At 37.0% G+C, this 12,524-nt stretch overlaps 1 protein-coding gene across 2 annotated transcripts; it reads left to right on the top strand.

The window, feature by feature from the left end:
* The first annotated feature begins 1,069 nt into the window (after positions 1-1,069).
* LOC110413421 (uncharacterized) lies at positions 1,070-4,543 on the top strand. Of its 2 annotated transcripts, none has more exons than XM_021424209.2 (5): positions 1,070-1,663; positions 1,762-1,866; positions 1,952-2,708; positions 2,980-3,107; positions 3,948-4,543. In XM_021424209.2, exons 2-5 carry the CDS (start codon positions 1,789-1,791, stop codon positions 4,386-4,388), a joined length of 1,404 nt encoding a protein of 467 aa, XP_021279884.1. In that variant the 5' UTR covers positions 1,070-1,663; positions 1,762-1,788; the 3' UTR covers positions 4,389-4,543. The 2 variants fall into 2 exon arrangements, with proteins under 2 accessions (XP_021279884.1, XP_021279875.1); XM_021424200.2 differs by having other exon boundaries at positions 1,071-1,663; positions 1,749-1,866.
* The last annotated feature ends 7,981 nt before the right edge of the window (positions 4,544-12,524 follow it).

Here is a 12,524-nt window from a genome sequence, read left to right as displayed (position 1 = left end):
TTGTTTACTTCAGTGAGCTGTTTTGGTCTGGTCTGAACTTTTCTTTTATTAGTATTAGTCCTATTATATGGACGAAGTTGGACTAGGTCGGTTTGACAAATTTGACGTCAAAGACCAAAGCATCAATCATCGACGAGCTCCTTAATTATTTAACTGACTGATTTTGAAATGAAAGTGCTTATCCAATGCTGAAACAGTTTTAGACTTTAATTCGCTACTTGGCATGATCAAAGGATGAACCCTGGGATTAGGGGTACGTTGACTTTTATCCATGTGGGGGACGTGCACCGCCAAAGCCAAGGTGGGGCTCAACGTTTTAACTGTGGAGTCCATTTACTTAGGTAGGGCTCTGAAGGCTAACTTTGTCAAACAATTAGGCTGTAATGTTCCCATTTCAAGTAGACTTATGCCATCTTTCTCTTACGTTTTCCTTCCTGTCAAATATCATGTTTAATTTCTTGAGTGAAAATCATGGGCAGAGTGGAACATATACGGGCCAATGTCGGACGAAAATCATGTAGAGTACTTTACGGAACATTTTTGTCTGATAAGTCTTTGTTTTGGTGGGGTTTCCACATGGACCAGGTTGGCAGAAAGCTACCGGGCTTGGATTGGGCCCGAAGCGATAAAGTTAATGGGGAACTGTACTGACATGGGCTAAACAGGGGTTGACTATACCAGACCAAGTCAGATACCTCAAGCAAAGATGCCCTATTAGACTCCATTAAGGGTCTGCTTCCAAGGCCTTCAGTTGGCCTGTTGAACAACGGGAAGTCGAATTTTGTTTTTTAAGAATGAAAGTTAAAGAAGTTTAATTACCTTGTAAAATTTTGGGTCCAGGTTGAACTGCCAGGCCCATTTCTATTTTTCTCCAACCAGCCAAGGTTGACAGAAGGTTCAACTTATTTTTTGAGAAAGCAATGGATCAGGCAGCACATGATTTGATTCTATGCCATCGAATGAGGCTAAGCATATTCCACACTTGGACCTCTCATCATCAAGCAAGTTGCTTTATTCCACGTACCACAACTCAAGTTGATTAACTGATCATTGCTTTTGCCTTCCACTCTCTCCTGAACAAGAAAAGGCTTCATTTATTTCATCTTCCTTTGATAAAATTAGTTTTGTGACATAGATTTATGACTTTGACTTGGAATCAAGTTCAAGTTCATCCATTCACTAAAAAAAAAAAAAAATTGATTTCAAAACCTCCGTACAAATAATCTAAATATTTAAATATTATAAATAAAAAAATTAACTAACAACTTGATTTCCAGGGAGAATTTTGTAGTTGGTGGCATATCTGAAGGCTTTTCTTCAAGTTAACGATGGAAAATGACTTCCCCAGACTAGCTATTAGCAACTAACGTTGCTTCACAACCTCAAAAAGAAAATCGACGATTGCAAGTCATAATCAGAGCCAACCATCCAGCCCATTTCCTGGGAACTGTGTCCCACTTAAACAGCAAAACCACGCCGTTTTAGTTCTCCGATCCAAGTCTCTCCCCCTCTCCCCCTGCTAAACCCTTATTCAAGCTTTTTATTCTATCAATGTCTAGGCTTTTAGCTTTGACGAGAAATAAAGTGTGTGAAGTTTGGAAGTGATGAACATAAGCGAGAAAGCCGTTCGGAATAGGCATCCAAAGAAGGTCTCATTTTTAAGGTTAGAATCATAGAACTCCTCGCTCTTTTGTTCTTGTTTATGTAGTATTTAGTTTTTTTATTTAACTCAATTCTATGATAAATAGGTTCTTTTTGTAGCACAAAAAAGTGGGTTTTTCTTAAAATATGGAAACAAATTATGTTCTTTTGATGGGCCTCTTTCTGCTGTTAGTTGCCGTTGATTGCTCTAGTTCTGATCCAAAGGTGAGTTTTTAGTGGAGGAAGTTGGTTAAATTGTTTAATTCTATTCATGGGATCAAGACGGTTTCTCATTGACTTTTATTTTTAGGGAAATGTGAATGAAAAGACTGGTTTAGATCAGAATGTAGGTGACATAGTGGATCCAGTTAATGGAAAAAATGTTCTCAAATCTGCTTCGGATTCCATTGAAGTTAATAAAGTTAATGTCAAAGCAAATGAAAGAGATCAAATTGATAAATCAGGTATTGAGAGTGGTACAAGTAAGAGCAATTTGAACCAGCAATCAGGGTCAAATGAAGGTGAGAATTTGCAAAAGGATGGACAAGAGTCAAGTGCTGAAGCAAAGGCAACAACTGATGGTGAGAAAGAAGGTGATAATGTGCATGAGGGTCAGGGAGAATCAAACGTTGAAGCCAAAGGAAAGATGGATGGTGAAAATGAAGGTGATAATGTGCATGATAAGGGTCAGGAAGAATCAAATGTTGAAGCCAAAGGAAAGATGGATGGTGAAAAAGGAGGTGGTAATGTGCATAAGGATCGGGAAGAATCAAAGGTTGAAGCAAAAGGAAAGATGGATGGTGAGACAGAAGGTGATAATGTGCATAAGGATCAAGAAAAATCAAATGTTGAAGCCAAAGGACAGGCAGATGGCGAGAAAAAGAAAAATCTGGGTGATAGTGTGGATCCCAAGGAAGTGACTGTAAAGAAAGACAATGCACAAGAATCAGTCCCGCCACCGCCGCCAACAAGGACAGATGGCTTTCGGGGTGAAGAATGTGACCCATCTAATATGTGTATGGATAAGAATGAAAGGTTTGCTGCATGTTTGCGAGTCCCTGGAAATGGTAAGTGTCCTCTAACTGGGATTGCTTTTAACCATTTTGTCTCCTTTTTTCCTGGTAATGTGTTATTATAGGTATTTTCCTTGTTTCTTTAGTTGTGTCATTCTCTGCTGTAGACATTTATAGAAGGTTGCAAGTTTCTAGCAATGGAAAAGAGTATGAATAGTTACTATCGATGATGATGATGTTAGACCAAATTTATTTCTCTCTATTCCTTCTCAATTATATTGCATTGCAAAATTTGACCTTCTAACTTTGGTTTGCAATATTCCAGAATCTCCAGATCTATCACTTCTGATTCAGAACAAGGGAAAGGAGCCTCTTACCATTAAAATATCTGCTCCTGCTTTTGTTCAGTTAGAGGAAACAGATGTTGAACTCCAAGAGAAACAAGACAAAAAGGTATTTTGTAAACAACATTACAAGTTACATGCAAGCATCATGTTAGGATCACAAATTGTGGCTGATTAGAGGCCTGTTTTTTTTTCCTGGTCTAACGTAATAGTATGAATTAAGTCTTGTTAACACTCAGTATGCAATCAACTCTAGTGGCCATCTAGCACAAGTACACCCAAAAAGAAATTTAGTGGGCAAAAAAATAATAAATTTTCATTGCAATCATCTTAGCACATTTTGTTATTTAAAAAATTTTTTTGTTATATTTTCCTTTTGGAGATGAATGCTGCAAGTACCCTTTGGTACAGTCCCTCTTTTGCTGTTGGCCTTTTGAAAAGCTGTAAAAAAGTCTTCGGGCTTCAGCCAAGGGCCTTCAGCCTTGCATGAACTGGCACTCTACTTGCAGTAACTAATACATAACATGAATTGAGTAATATTGTTTGTATAGTCCTCTTTTACTGCATTAATGATCACAAACAGCCAATATTTGTGATGGCCAATACAAATACATTAGCTAAAGGGGCTAAAGGTATATAAATTGCTAAATTTGTAGATAACTATAACATGGCCACTATGCCTTGGCTGGAATGAATATTGATACACATTCTCAACTTTGTTTTTGTTTTTTCTTTTTCATTGATGAATTAAGAAGCATTCAGCATATATTGTCTATGTTTCATCTATTGAAATGATTGGTAATTTTCAATTACATATGTATCATAATAATTAGGCAGTCCATATGGTGCAACTGTGGGCGTTTCTAGCTCTGCTAATGATGCTATTAATGTATTCAGAGAAGGTTGTTTCTGCAAAAAGTTGGTTCTGATTGATATTTAAATTGTACAGGTAAAGGTCTCCATAAAAGATTCTGGAACAGGGAACTTGATTGTCTTAAAGGATGGTAGAGGAGAGTGCAGTCTTGATTTCAAGGATTTGATTGTGCATAATTCTGCCGAGTCCTATGTAAACTTCTTGTCACAAACCCCTACAACTACGTTTATATTTGTCGCTGCTATACTGATACTAGCATCAGGTTGGATGTGCATGAGCTTTAAGCGGAGGCAACTTGCAAGAAGTGGCTTGAAATACCAGAGGCTAGACATGGAGCTGCCTGTATCTGCTGGGGCAAAAACAGAGCGAGATGTCAATGATGGATGGGATAACAGCTGGGGTAATAATTGGGATGACGAGGAGGCCCCTATGACACCCTTAATGCCTGTCACTCCTAGCCTCTCCTCCAAAGGGCTTGCGTCACGACGGCTGAGTAAGGAGGGGTGGAAAGACTAGTGCTAGTTTGATCGACACATGCAATCAAAAATGGGAAAAAGAATACATTAACATAACTTTATTTTTAGCTCGTTACTTTTCCCGATTTTTAGAGGTCTTTTTGTTTCTGTTTGTCACTGAAAGGGAAATAGAAAACCTAAGGGAAATTGACATGATGGAGGCTTTCATGTGGTTTTGTACAGAAGTCAGAATGCGTTACTGGCATTGTTCCTTGTAAGGTAATGCCAAAGTTTTTTAGTAGGTTGAGCCGCACAATGGAATTCCTGAGCCAACAAACATGCTCGTGAAGTGCAGGTGTATTCCATCAACCTAGATTGGTTGGATGTGTGCGTATGCGTGCGTCCCTGTGCAATAATGTGCCACTATGCATGCCTACATGGGATTCGGTGGCATGTAGCTGAGTTGGACTGTTTATGGGTTGGTATGTTGCCTTCCTGTTCTTGAACTTAAAACAAGTAGATGAGGCCTCATTTAAAGCTGGGCTTGTCTGAATAATTGTCCAACCAAACTCCAATGAACGGATCAGATTGTGGGTCCAAACATAAAAAATCAAAACATTCCCACCACCGAAATAATTAATTGGACTTTTCAGCAAACTCTCCCACAGGAGGCCCGTGGGTTTGTCTCGATACTTTCGGGTCCTCGCGCAGCCCATAAAGGGAAGAACAAAAAGGTGAGAAGAGTTTTGTTGGGTTGGGTCTCATCCTTCAAGGAGCAAAGTCTATCAATTGGCAATTTGCACTTGTTTATTGGTTCTGCAATCTGCATTATCCCACAAGGCGAAGGCCCGAGGGAACTTTGACCATTTTCTGCGTATGGCCTTTTTGATGGAAAAAACCGAAAAAAGGCAATTTCCATCCATGGTCGTGTATATCTGCACTACATCTGATACTGTTTTGGATTTTGCAATTTATTTGTACTATTTTCATATAGCAATACGGTACCAATCTTGATAAAGGACTACTGGGTAAAAACCAAACTCCAGTAAAAGGCGAAGAAATACTTGGTTTCGCAGCTTCCTGCTCACCACTCCTCGCCAGTCACAACTTTTCTTCTCAATTTGTTCGTCAAAAAAGTGGGAAAGAAACCACAGACAAGCATTGAAAATGACAAATCCAAATATTTCCATTTTGCCATTTATTTCATTAGCATCCCTCTGCAATCCGCATGTTACATTTGTCGACGCCACAACTTACAGAAAATTGAAACACTCCAAAAAGAGAGAAAAAGAAGACATATCCAACAGAATCACACCAGTGATTTACTATTTGTAAATTTATACTAAGTAAATCTGAATTATTTTAGTACCCCCATCTCTGTACCAACAAAAAAAAAATCCCTGCTGTCAGTATAGTTTGATGTATACAGGACGAAGCATGTATCCATTAATCACGTTTCCTTGAACTCTTCCATTCCTCAGTATTGTCTTTTCTCCAAAACCTACTCTCATAAATTTAATATTTACTTCAAATTTCAATTAAAAAATGATATTATTTTTTTATTATTTATTTTTTTAATTTTTAATAAATTTTCAATAAATTATATAATAACATTCTATTTCGCTGGTGAATTTAAAACTTCACACGTATAGCAGATGAGATGATTTTCAATTGAAAAATATTTAAGGTTTATACATGCAATATATTCAAGACAAACCGGTTGTTACAATTTACAAACATGTGAGACGTAGCATCACATGGTGCCGCGTGTTGACATCTGATTCGCCCACGTTGATGAAGCACGTGCAGAGGCTCGGCCTTTTTCATGCAAGGGATTGTCTTCGTAGGAGAGCAGCACGTGGTTGGGCCCCGCTAGGTAAATTTGTCAGACTACACGTGCACTCACATGACGAGATTTAATGCTCCCTAATAGAGGAACACGTGTCGCCATAATCCCCGGATTCATAGGGTCACACTATCAACGCTGATTGCGATAAGAAACGGGGCTATTTATAGAAACAACAGCCCAACCGGATCAACGTGGGTTGCGACGGCTCTGACGGCTCAGATCTTTGGTACATCACATGCTTATCGTATAATCGAGTTCATTTGTCTACTTTTTAAATTTTATCTCTGCTGATGTTACAACGCCGACTAATTTTGACTTCCCAGAGGTCCATGACAGGTAACAAAACGATATTATCAATAATTAAATTATGAAAAAAAAATGTTAAAATGTCTAGCAATACGTTGCATAATAACTCATTAAAATATAAATATTCATAAAATTATTATACGTATACTATTAGTAAGTCGAACAATAAAAAACCGAAGTCAAATGAAACAACATACTCATTTTTCTCAATAAATAATATGCTCATTATAAATGTTATACATAATTCCTTTCTCATCACATCAATTTTAAGGTAAAATTAGCGCATAAGCATGTTATGAGGATTTGTTTTACTTAGAAATTTCCACGTTACCATAAATAAATGAAGGATAGATGGTAGTAATTGTTGTTAAAATTTACTCAATCTTTTTAGGTATAAAAGAATGATCGCTATTAATTTATTAAGAATATATAATATATAAATATAATTTTAATCAATATATTGATAAAAGTTGGAATTAAATAAAATCACTGTGCATTGACATAAATTCATTAATTGCATATTCATAGGAATAGAGTCCCATAATTGAATTACATTTCCATTGCACATCAACTTAGAACCTACTTCATTCAAATGCCATCGAACTTGAACTGGAGTCATTCATTATTTTCCAACAATTGATCATTGCACGTGGAAATGGAGAAAAATTAATTCCATTATCATTCGTGTACATGATGGGATTCCATCTGAATACACGTGAAATTATAAAGTCATAAAATAAAAAAAAAGAAAAGTAAAAATAAATCGCCAACGCATTTAAATAGTTTTTTTGCTTAATTAGCGGCGGAGACTGGAGCCTACTTAAAAACTTAAGCGACTCTATGCATTATTTGGAGCCTATTTATAATGGATTACTTGTTTTTTTTTTTTGGTCAATACATATGAAATAAATTTTAAGAGAAAAAGAGGGTTCGACTATTAGAAAAAAAAAAAAGAATTACAGTGGTAAAAGCTTGTTCCATTTCTCACTGCACCAGGAAAAACTGTTGGGAAAGGAGGAAAGAACTCTGCAGGGAACTGCATGTAGCAGTTACTTTGGCAAATGGCGCATAGAAACAGGAAAAGATAGGGGGCCAGGAGATCTATTGCAGTTAGTGGGGACGTTAGGGAGCTGAGATTCCGGTGTCGGCTTTAAAATTTGAGTTTCAATCTATAAACTATCTTTTTCTGAATAATTTATGGAAAGAAGATCAGAGTAGCATTGCAGCATATCCCATATTTTTTTGTCCTTTACTCCCCAATGCCGCGCTCAAAATCCACCATAAAAGAGTGCAAGAGAAACTTTTTGGAGATTGTGCTTCTTTTTTTTTTTTTTTTCGCGCTATCGTGGGGCTCCAGAGTATGGAGTGCTTGAGTCTAGTGGGGATATTATCTTTATCTGAGTAAATTTCGAACTTTAATTTTATGGCTTAGGCTTAAGCAACAATTGACTCTTTATGGTTAAATGAGTTTTGGTTGTCATACCTCAATTAGTTATTATATGTAAATGTTTAATTTACTGCAGCCATGTGAGAAAATGCTCGCTCATTGCAGCCTCTGTATTTAAAGGAAGATGGATTCATTGCAAGCGACACATGAAAAATCATGCTTACTTCCAACCCATATATACAATAGTTAAACTTAAATATATTCAATTCATTAAAAAAAAAAAACTGATAAGTATGAAAACGCCAGGAACTGTAGACCAGTAATAGTGTCGTCAAGCAGAGGGAAGAGAAAACTTTCTGGCCGAGGAGCAACAGGACCACCTTGAGAGGCAATTTGTCTCCTTCGCCGGCTCAATTCCCACCTCTCTTTCAACTCCAAAAAAAAAAAAAGAAAACAAAAATCCCTTATGTCTCTGCGCCTTTTTCACTTAATAAATATATTACAAAGTGGAATCTCTGGACCTAACCCAGTGCATGCGTATTTGATGAGAGATAAAATCAATAATCATCTCACGAGGTCATTGTTTCATGGAAAGATTTTCATGCATGTCGGGAATTTGGTCCATACTGATGGCATATAATAACCAAATGTGAGCGTGGCATAAAGCAATTTTGACCAAAGACAAAAGGAATTAACAAATTCCATTGCCTTTTAACTAGGTTTCATCACACATGGAAGATTTAACTTTTAAAAGTGATTTATCTGCGTTGGATTAATCAATCATGATCATGTTAAGTTAAGGGAATCGTTTTCACTAGAAAGCCTTAAATCATTGGTTAAATGGTAAGATTAGTTTTTGACTATGATTTGAAGGCAAACAGAAAAAGTGGTATACAGTAATTCCAGCTAGATTTCTACATGCATTGATCGTGACTTTTGGCTTGTAGATTTTTATGGAATGACATTGAAAGTTGTTAGATTTATTCTTATTTTCGGGCTAATGATATTTGTTTTATGATCTATCTATATGTTGTGGGCCTGTAGAAAATTTCCACTGTCTGACTGTGCTGCAAAGCACTAGGTTTAAAAGAGCAGCATAATGTCTAATAAGCGTAGATTGGGTCAGGGAAGGACCTCATCGTTGATGGTTGATCGTTGCCTTTCAATTCATTTCGTGCCATTTTATTTTTGCGTTTAATTCCCATAAAAAAAATGCATTACCAAAATATTCAGCAAAACTTGGACGATTAGGATTGATGAGACAAAGATTGCAAGCATTAAAGCAGCAAGTAACAAGAGGGTGGTGGCACTAATTAGATGAGCTATAAAATCTTGGCAAGATTTACGTTCCAGTGTTGCGTCCAAGAGAATCAATTATATTATATGAAAGGGATATATTTAAAAGTTTGAACCACTTTGGCTATAGCACTAATCAAGCTCCCACTTTGACCCCAAAATGATCAAATTTCTAGCAGAACAAACAAAATTGGTGGCAAACACTTGAGTATTAGTGGAGTCATAAAGAATGGATAAACAAGAGCAAAAAAGACCCTTGCCTCACCTACTCCAAATAATGGTTACAAGCTGGTACGGATTTGAAAAGTAAGAAAATTATTTAAGAGCACATATTACCAATTTGGGGTGGGAAAAATGGTGTGCGGACCGCACCAGTATTCTCCGTGACTGGCTCACTCCAGGTGGCCCTGCATGGACCTGACGTGAATCTGCCTTGATTTGCGCTTTCCAGCAAGAACACCAAAGAACTGTGAGAAATGAGGTGCATTGAAGCACCATTGGTCAACCGATTTGGCTTTAACGTGTGCTATGGTTTATAAAATTTTGGTCCATGAAATTCTGGTTCATTTTCTTCTTTCGTGGCTCAACGACCATAATTTGCTATACAGATAGATGTTTTGACCTACAAGATTATTAAGGAAAGAAAAAAGGGGTAAGAAGGATGACTAGGTAATTAGAATTTGCCAGAACTTTCAGTCTCTCTAGAAGCACAAATATATAAAAAAAGCATACATGTGTGAACAATCCGCGAATCAAGAGTTTTTCTAAGGATTTACGATCACAACGACCGAACAAATATGATAACATGTCATCAAAAATTTAGTGATTTGAGTAATTGAGGTCGCACAACTTTACAAAATGAGGGAGTAACAAAACAAAGACCAAGGGCCGTGTAATTAGCCAATAAATTCCTGCTGTACAGATAAACAATACATTCTTCAAATGGGATTTAAAGTGATTGTGGGGCTTGGAAAGTTATCGCCCAAATATCTTCCAAACCGCTCTTCTTGGAGCTTGGAGAAGACGATAAGGGACCCTTCCCACCATCAAAGCTTTTAACATCCTATCATTCTCAATAGGAGACATGCATATATCACTTAAGATCTGCCTAGGGCCATCTGTCTCTTGGAAGGGCATATTTTGCACGTGTGAAGGCGGGTCCAAAAACATGTACTGATTCCTTAAGGTTCCAATATGGACAGAGGAAGCCGCACCTTTTTTCTCCTTATGTCCCAAGCTAAGTTAAACCGTAGATAAAGGCCACTTGTCCTGTTGCACGCGTGTTGGATCATGGGTGTGCCATTGCCTAGGGGTCACCCTTATTACAAAGTTACGATCATAGCCCAGGATCATACCTGTTTTATGCGTGCTTTTCATGCCTCAAAAGTAAATACAAAATCATTTCGGTTGTGTTTTTAATATAATGGAAAGAAAATTCATGTCCCCCACAGCTTTTTAGACACTCTCATTAATTCCTTGCTTGCTGGACGCTCTTCTTGAGGTTTGTTTCAAGAAAGGTTTCTCAATTACTTGCTGCTTTTCTGTTCGTAGCGAAATTGTTGCTTCCAAGAGTGGAAAAGACAGACTGCGTAGGTTTCTAAAGGATTTTAAAGCTTGGACAGAAAAAAAAAAAGGCAATCTCTACCCTCAGAACTCAAAGCAGTAAAAGTTCATCTTCGTGATTACAATACTAGTACCTGATTTTGACTGTAAAAATGATTATGTCGACAAATAAGCAAACATAATTGTATGTATTATATACTGTTTAATGAGCTTTTATTCATATTAATCTACATGATTTATATCAAATTAAATGAGTCAAAATCTCTCTATGCATGGTTGGTTAATGTGCAAAAGCATTATCGATCCTTGTACCATAAATTACTTGATCTCCGCTTCTTTATTGAATAGTGAAAACCAAGGTTTTGCATTTTCTGAACTGTACTGTGCGACACAGCCAAGCAACAATCATTTGAAATTTGAGATCCTATACATACGCAAAACTACAAATGGCAGAGGTCTTGTAGAACGGTTTACCAGATAAGCCACCTTTTTGACATAATTGAGTGGCATGCACTTCTAATTCATGACATTTTTGGGCAGTTTTGAATGCGAACCCTAAGATGTAATCAAAGGATAGCAGAGCTAACAAGCAGAGTACTGTATACAACTTTTCTTTTTTTGTTCATTACGGAAAGGGGGAATGCATGAGCTGGGGCTAGAATCCCAGCGTTACGGAAATCTACCTTCTGAATGAGGTGAATGAACCATCTGATCAAGCCCCATGTTCAGACTGTACTTGGAGCACCTATGTAGAAGTGGACCAGGCCAAGGAGTTTGATATATCAATCTCTTCACATGCAACCTCGTAGGCTTCTCTTATGATCAAAATATCCAATAAAATTAAACTAAATTACTCGATAGAGAAAAACTTTTACTGTAATGAGACAATTAAGTTAAGAGAACCTTTTCCTTGAAAGGATCCCGAATGAATCCTGTAAAATTGTTCAACCTTTTTCTCTTAAAGTCTAATCTTGTTTATCATTGCAGAAAAACTCCGTCCCTTGAGTCTGTCCAAAAGAAGGTTATCCCCACCTCAAACTAACACGTTCCTCTATGTGTTTAATATGTACGATAAAAAGATGAGGAAGATTAGAATCCAAGGAAAATGACTTGTTTGTGCTTTACTTAGGGTTCAGTCACTTTTTAATTACAGTTATCATGCGGGATCAAGGTTGAAGGTACTAATAAAGTGATTAAACTACTCTAATTAACTAGTCTAGCATCGCAATTTTTTTACTGTTTCTATTAACAGAGTACTCTGGTAATTACAATTAACTTAGACATCATGGCTTCATGATTGCCCTGAATTCAAAGAAACGAAAGAATAAAAACATGATTTATATTCCAAAGAAAGCTTTTCCTTTTTTTTTTCTGTGTTCTTTTTGACATTTCATGCTCTTTATCTTATCTTCGGGTGAATGATTGGCATCCGCTTTAGGAATTGATTAAGCTACAACGCTTGTTGGCCCTTCCAAAATTTAGATGCAAGAAAGAGACCCTGGCTGGAAGATGTGAAACACATTTATCTCAAAGCACATGTCCCTAGCGCTCTGTTCTCACAGATCCCTTTCTTTTCTTATTCTTCATAATTGAGTTTGTATAATTTCTATATCTCTATGTGTCAGAGCTCCATCCTACCCTGTTCAAACTGATCAGCCCTGCATCAAAAATCTCATTACCAAGAATTTTCCCTTTATTTCATCCTTTTGTCCCCAAGATTCCTAGTTGATTGTAGCTTAAGGTAATATATGAATTTATGAAATAATGTTATGGTTTGCTTGGCCATGACTGCATGT

This window comes from Theobroma umbraticum, unplaced genomic scaffold, assembly GCF_002168275.2.
Source record: "Theobroma umbraticum cultivar Fairchild unplaced genomic scaffold, ASM216827v3 scaffold_30.0, whole genome shotgun sequence".
In the NCBI taxonomy this organism is placed as follows: domain Eukaryota; kingdom Viridiplantae; phylum Streptophyta; class Magnoliopsida; order Malvales; family Malvaceae; genus Theobroma; species Theobroma umbraticum.
This window is presented reverse-complemented; position numbering and strand designations above follow the sequence as displayed.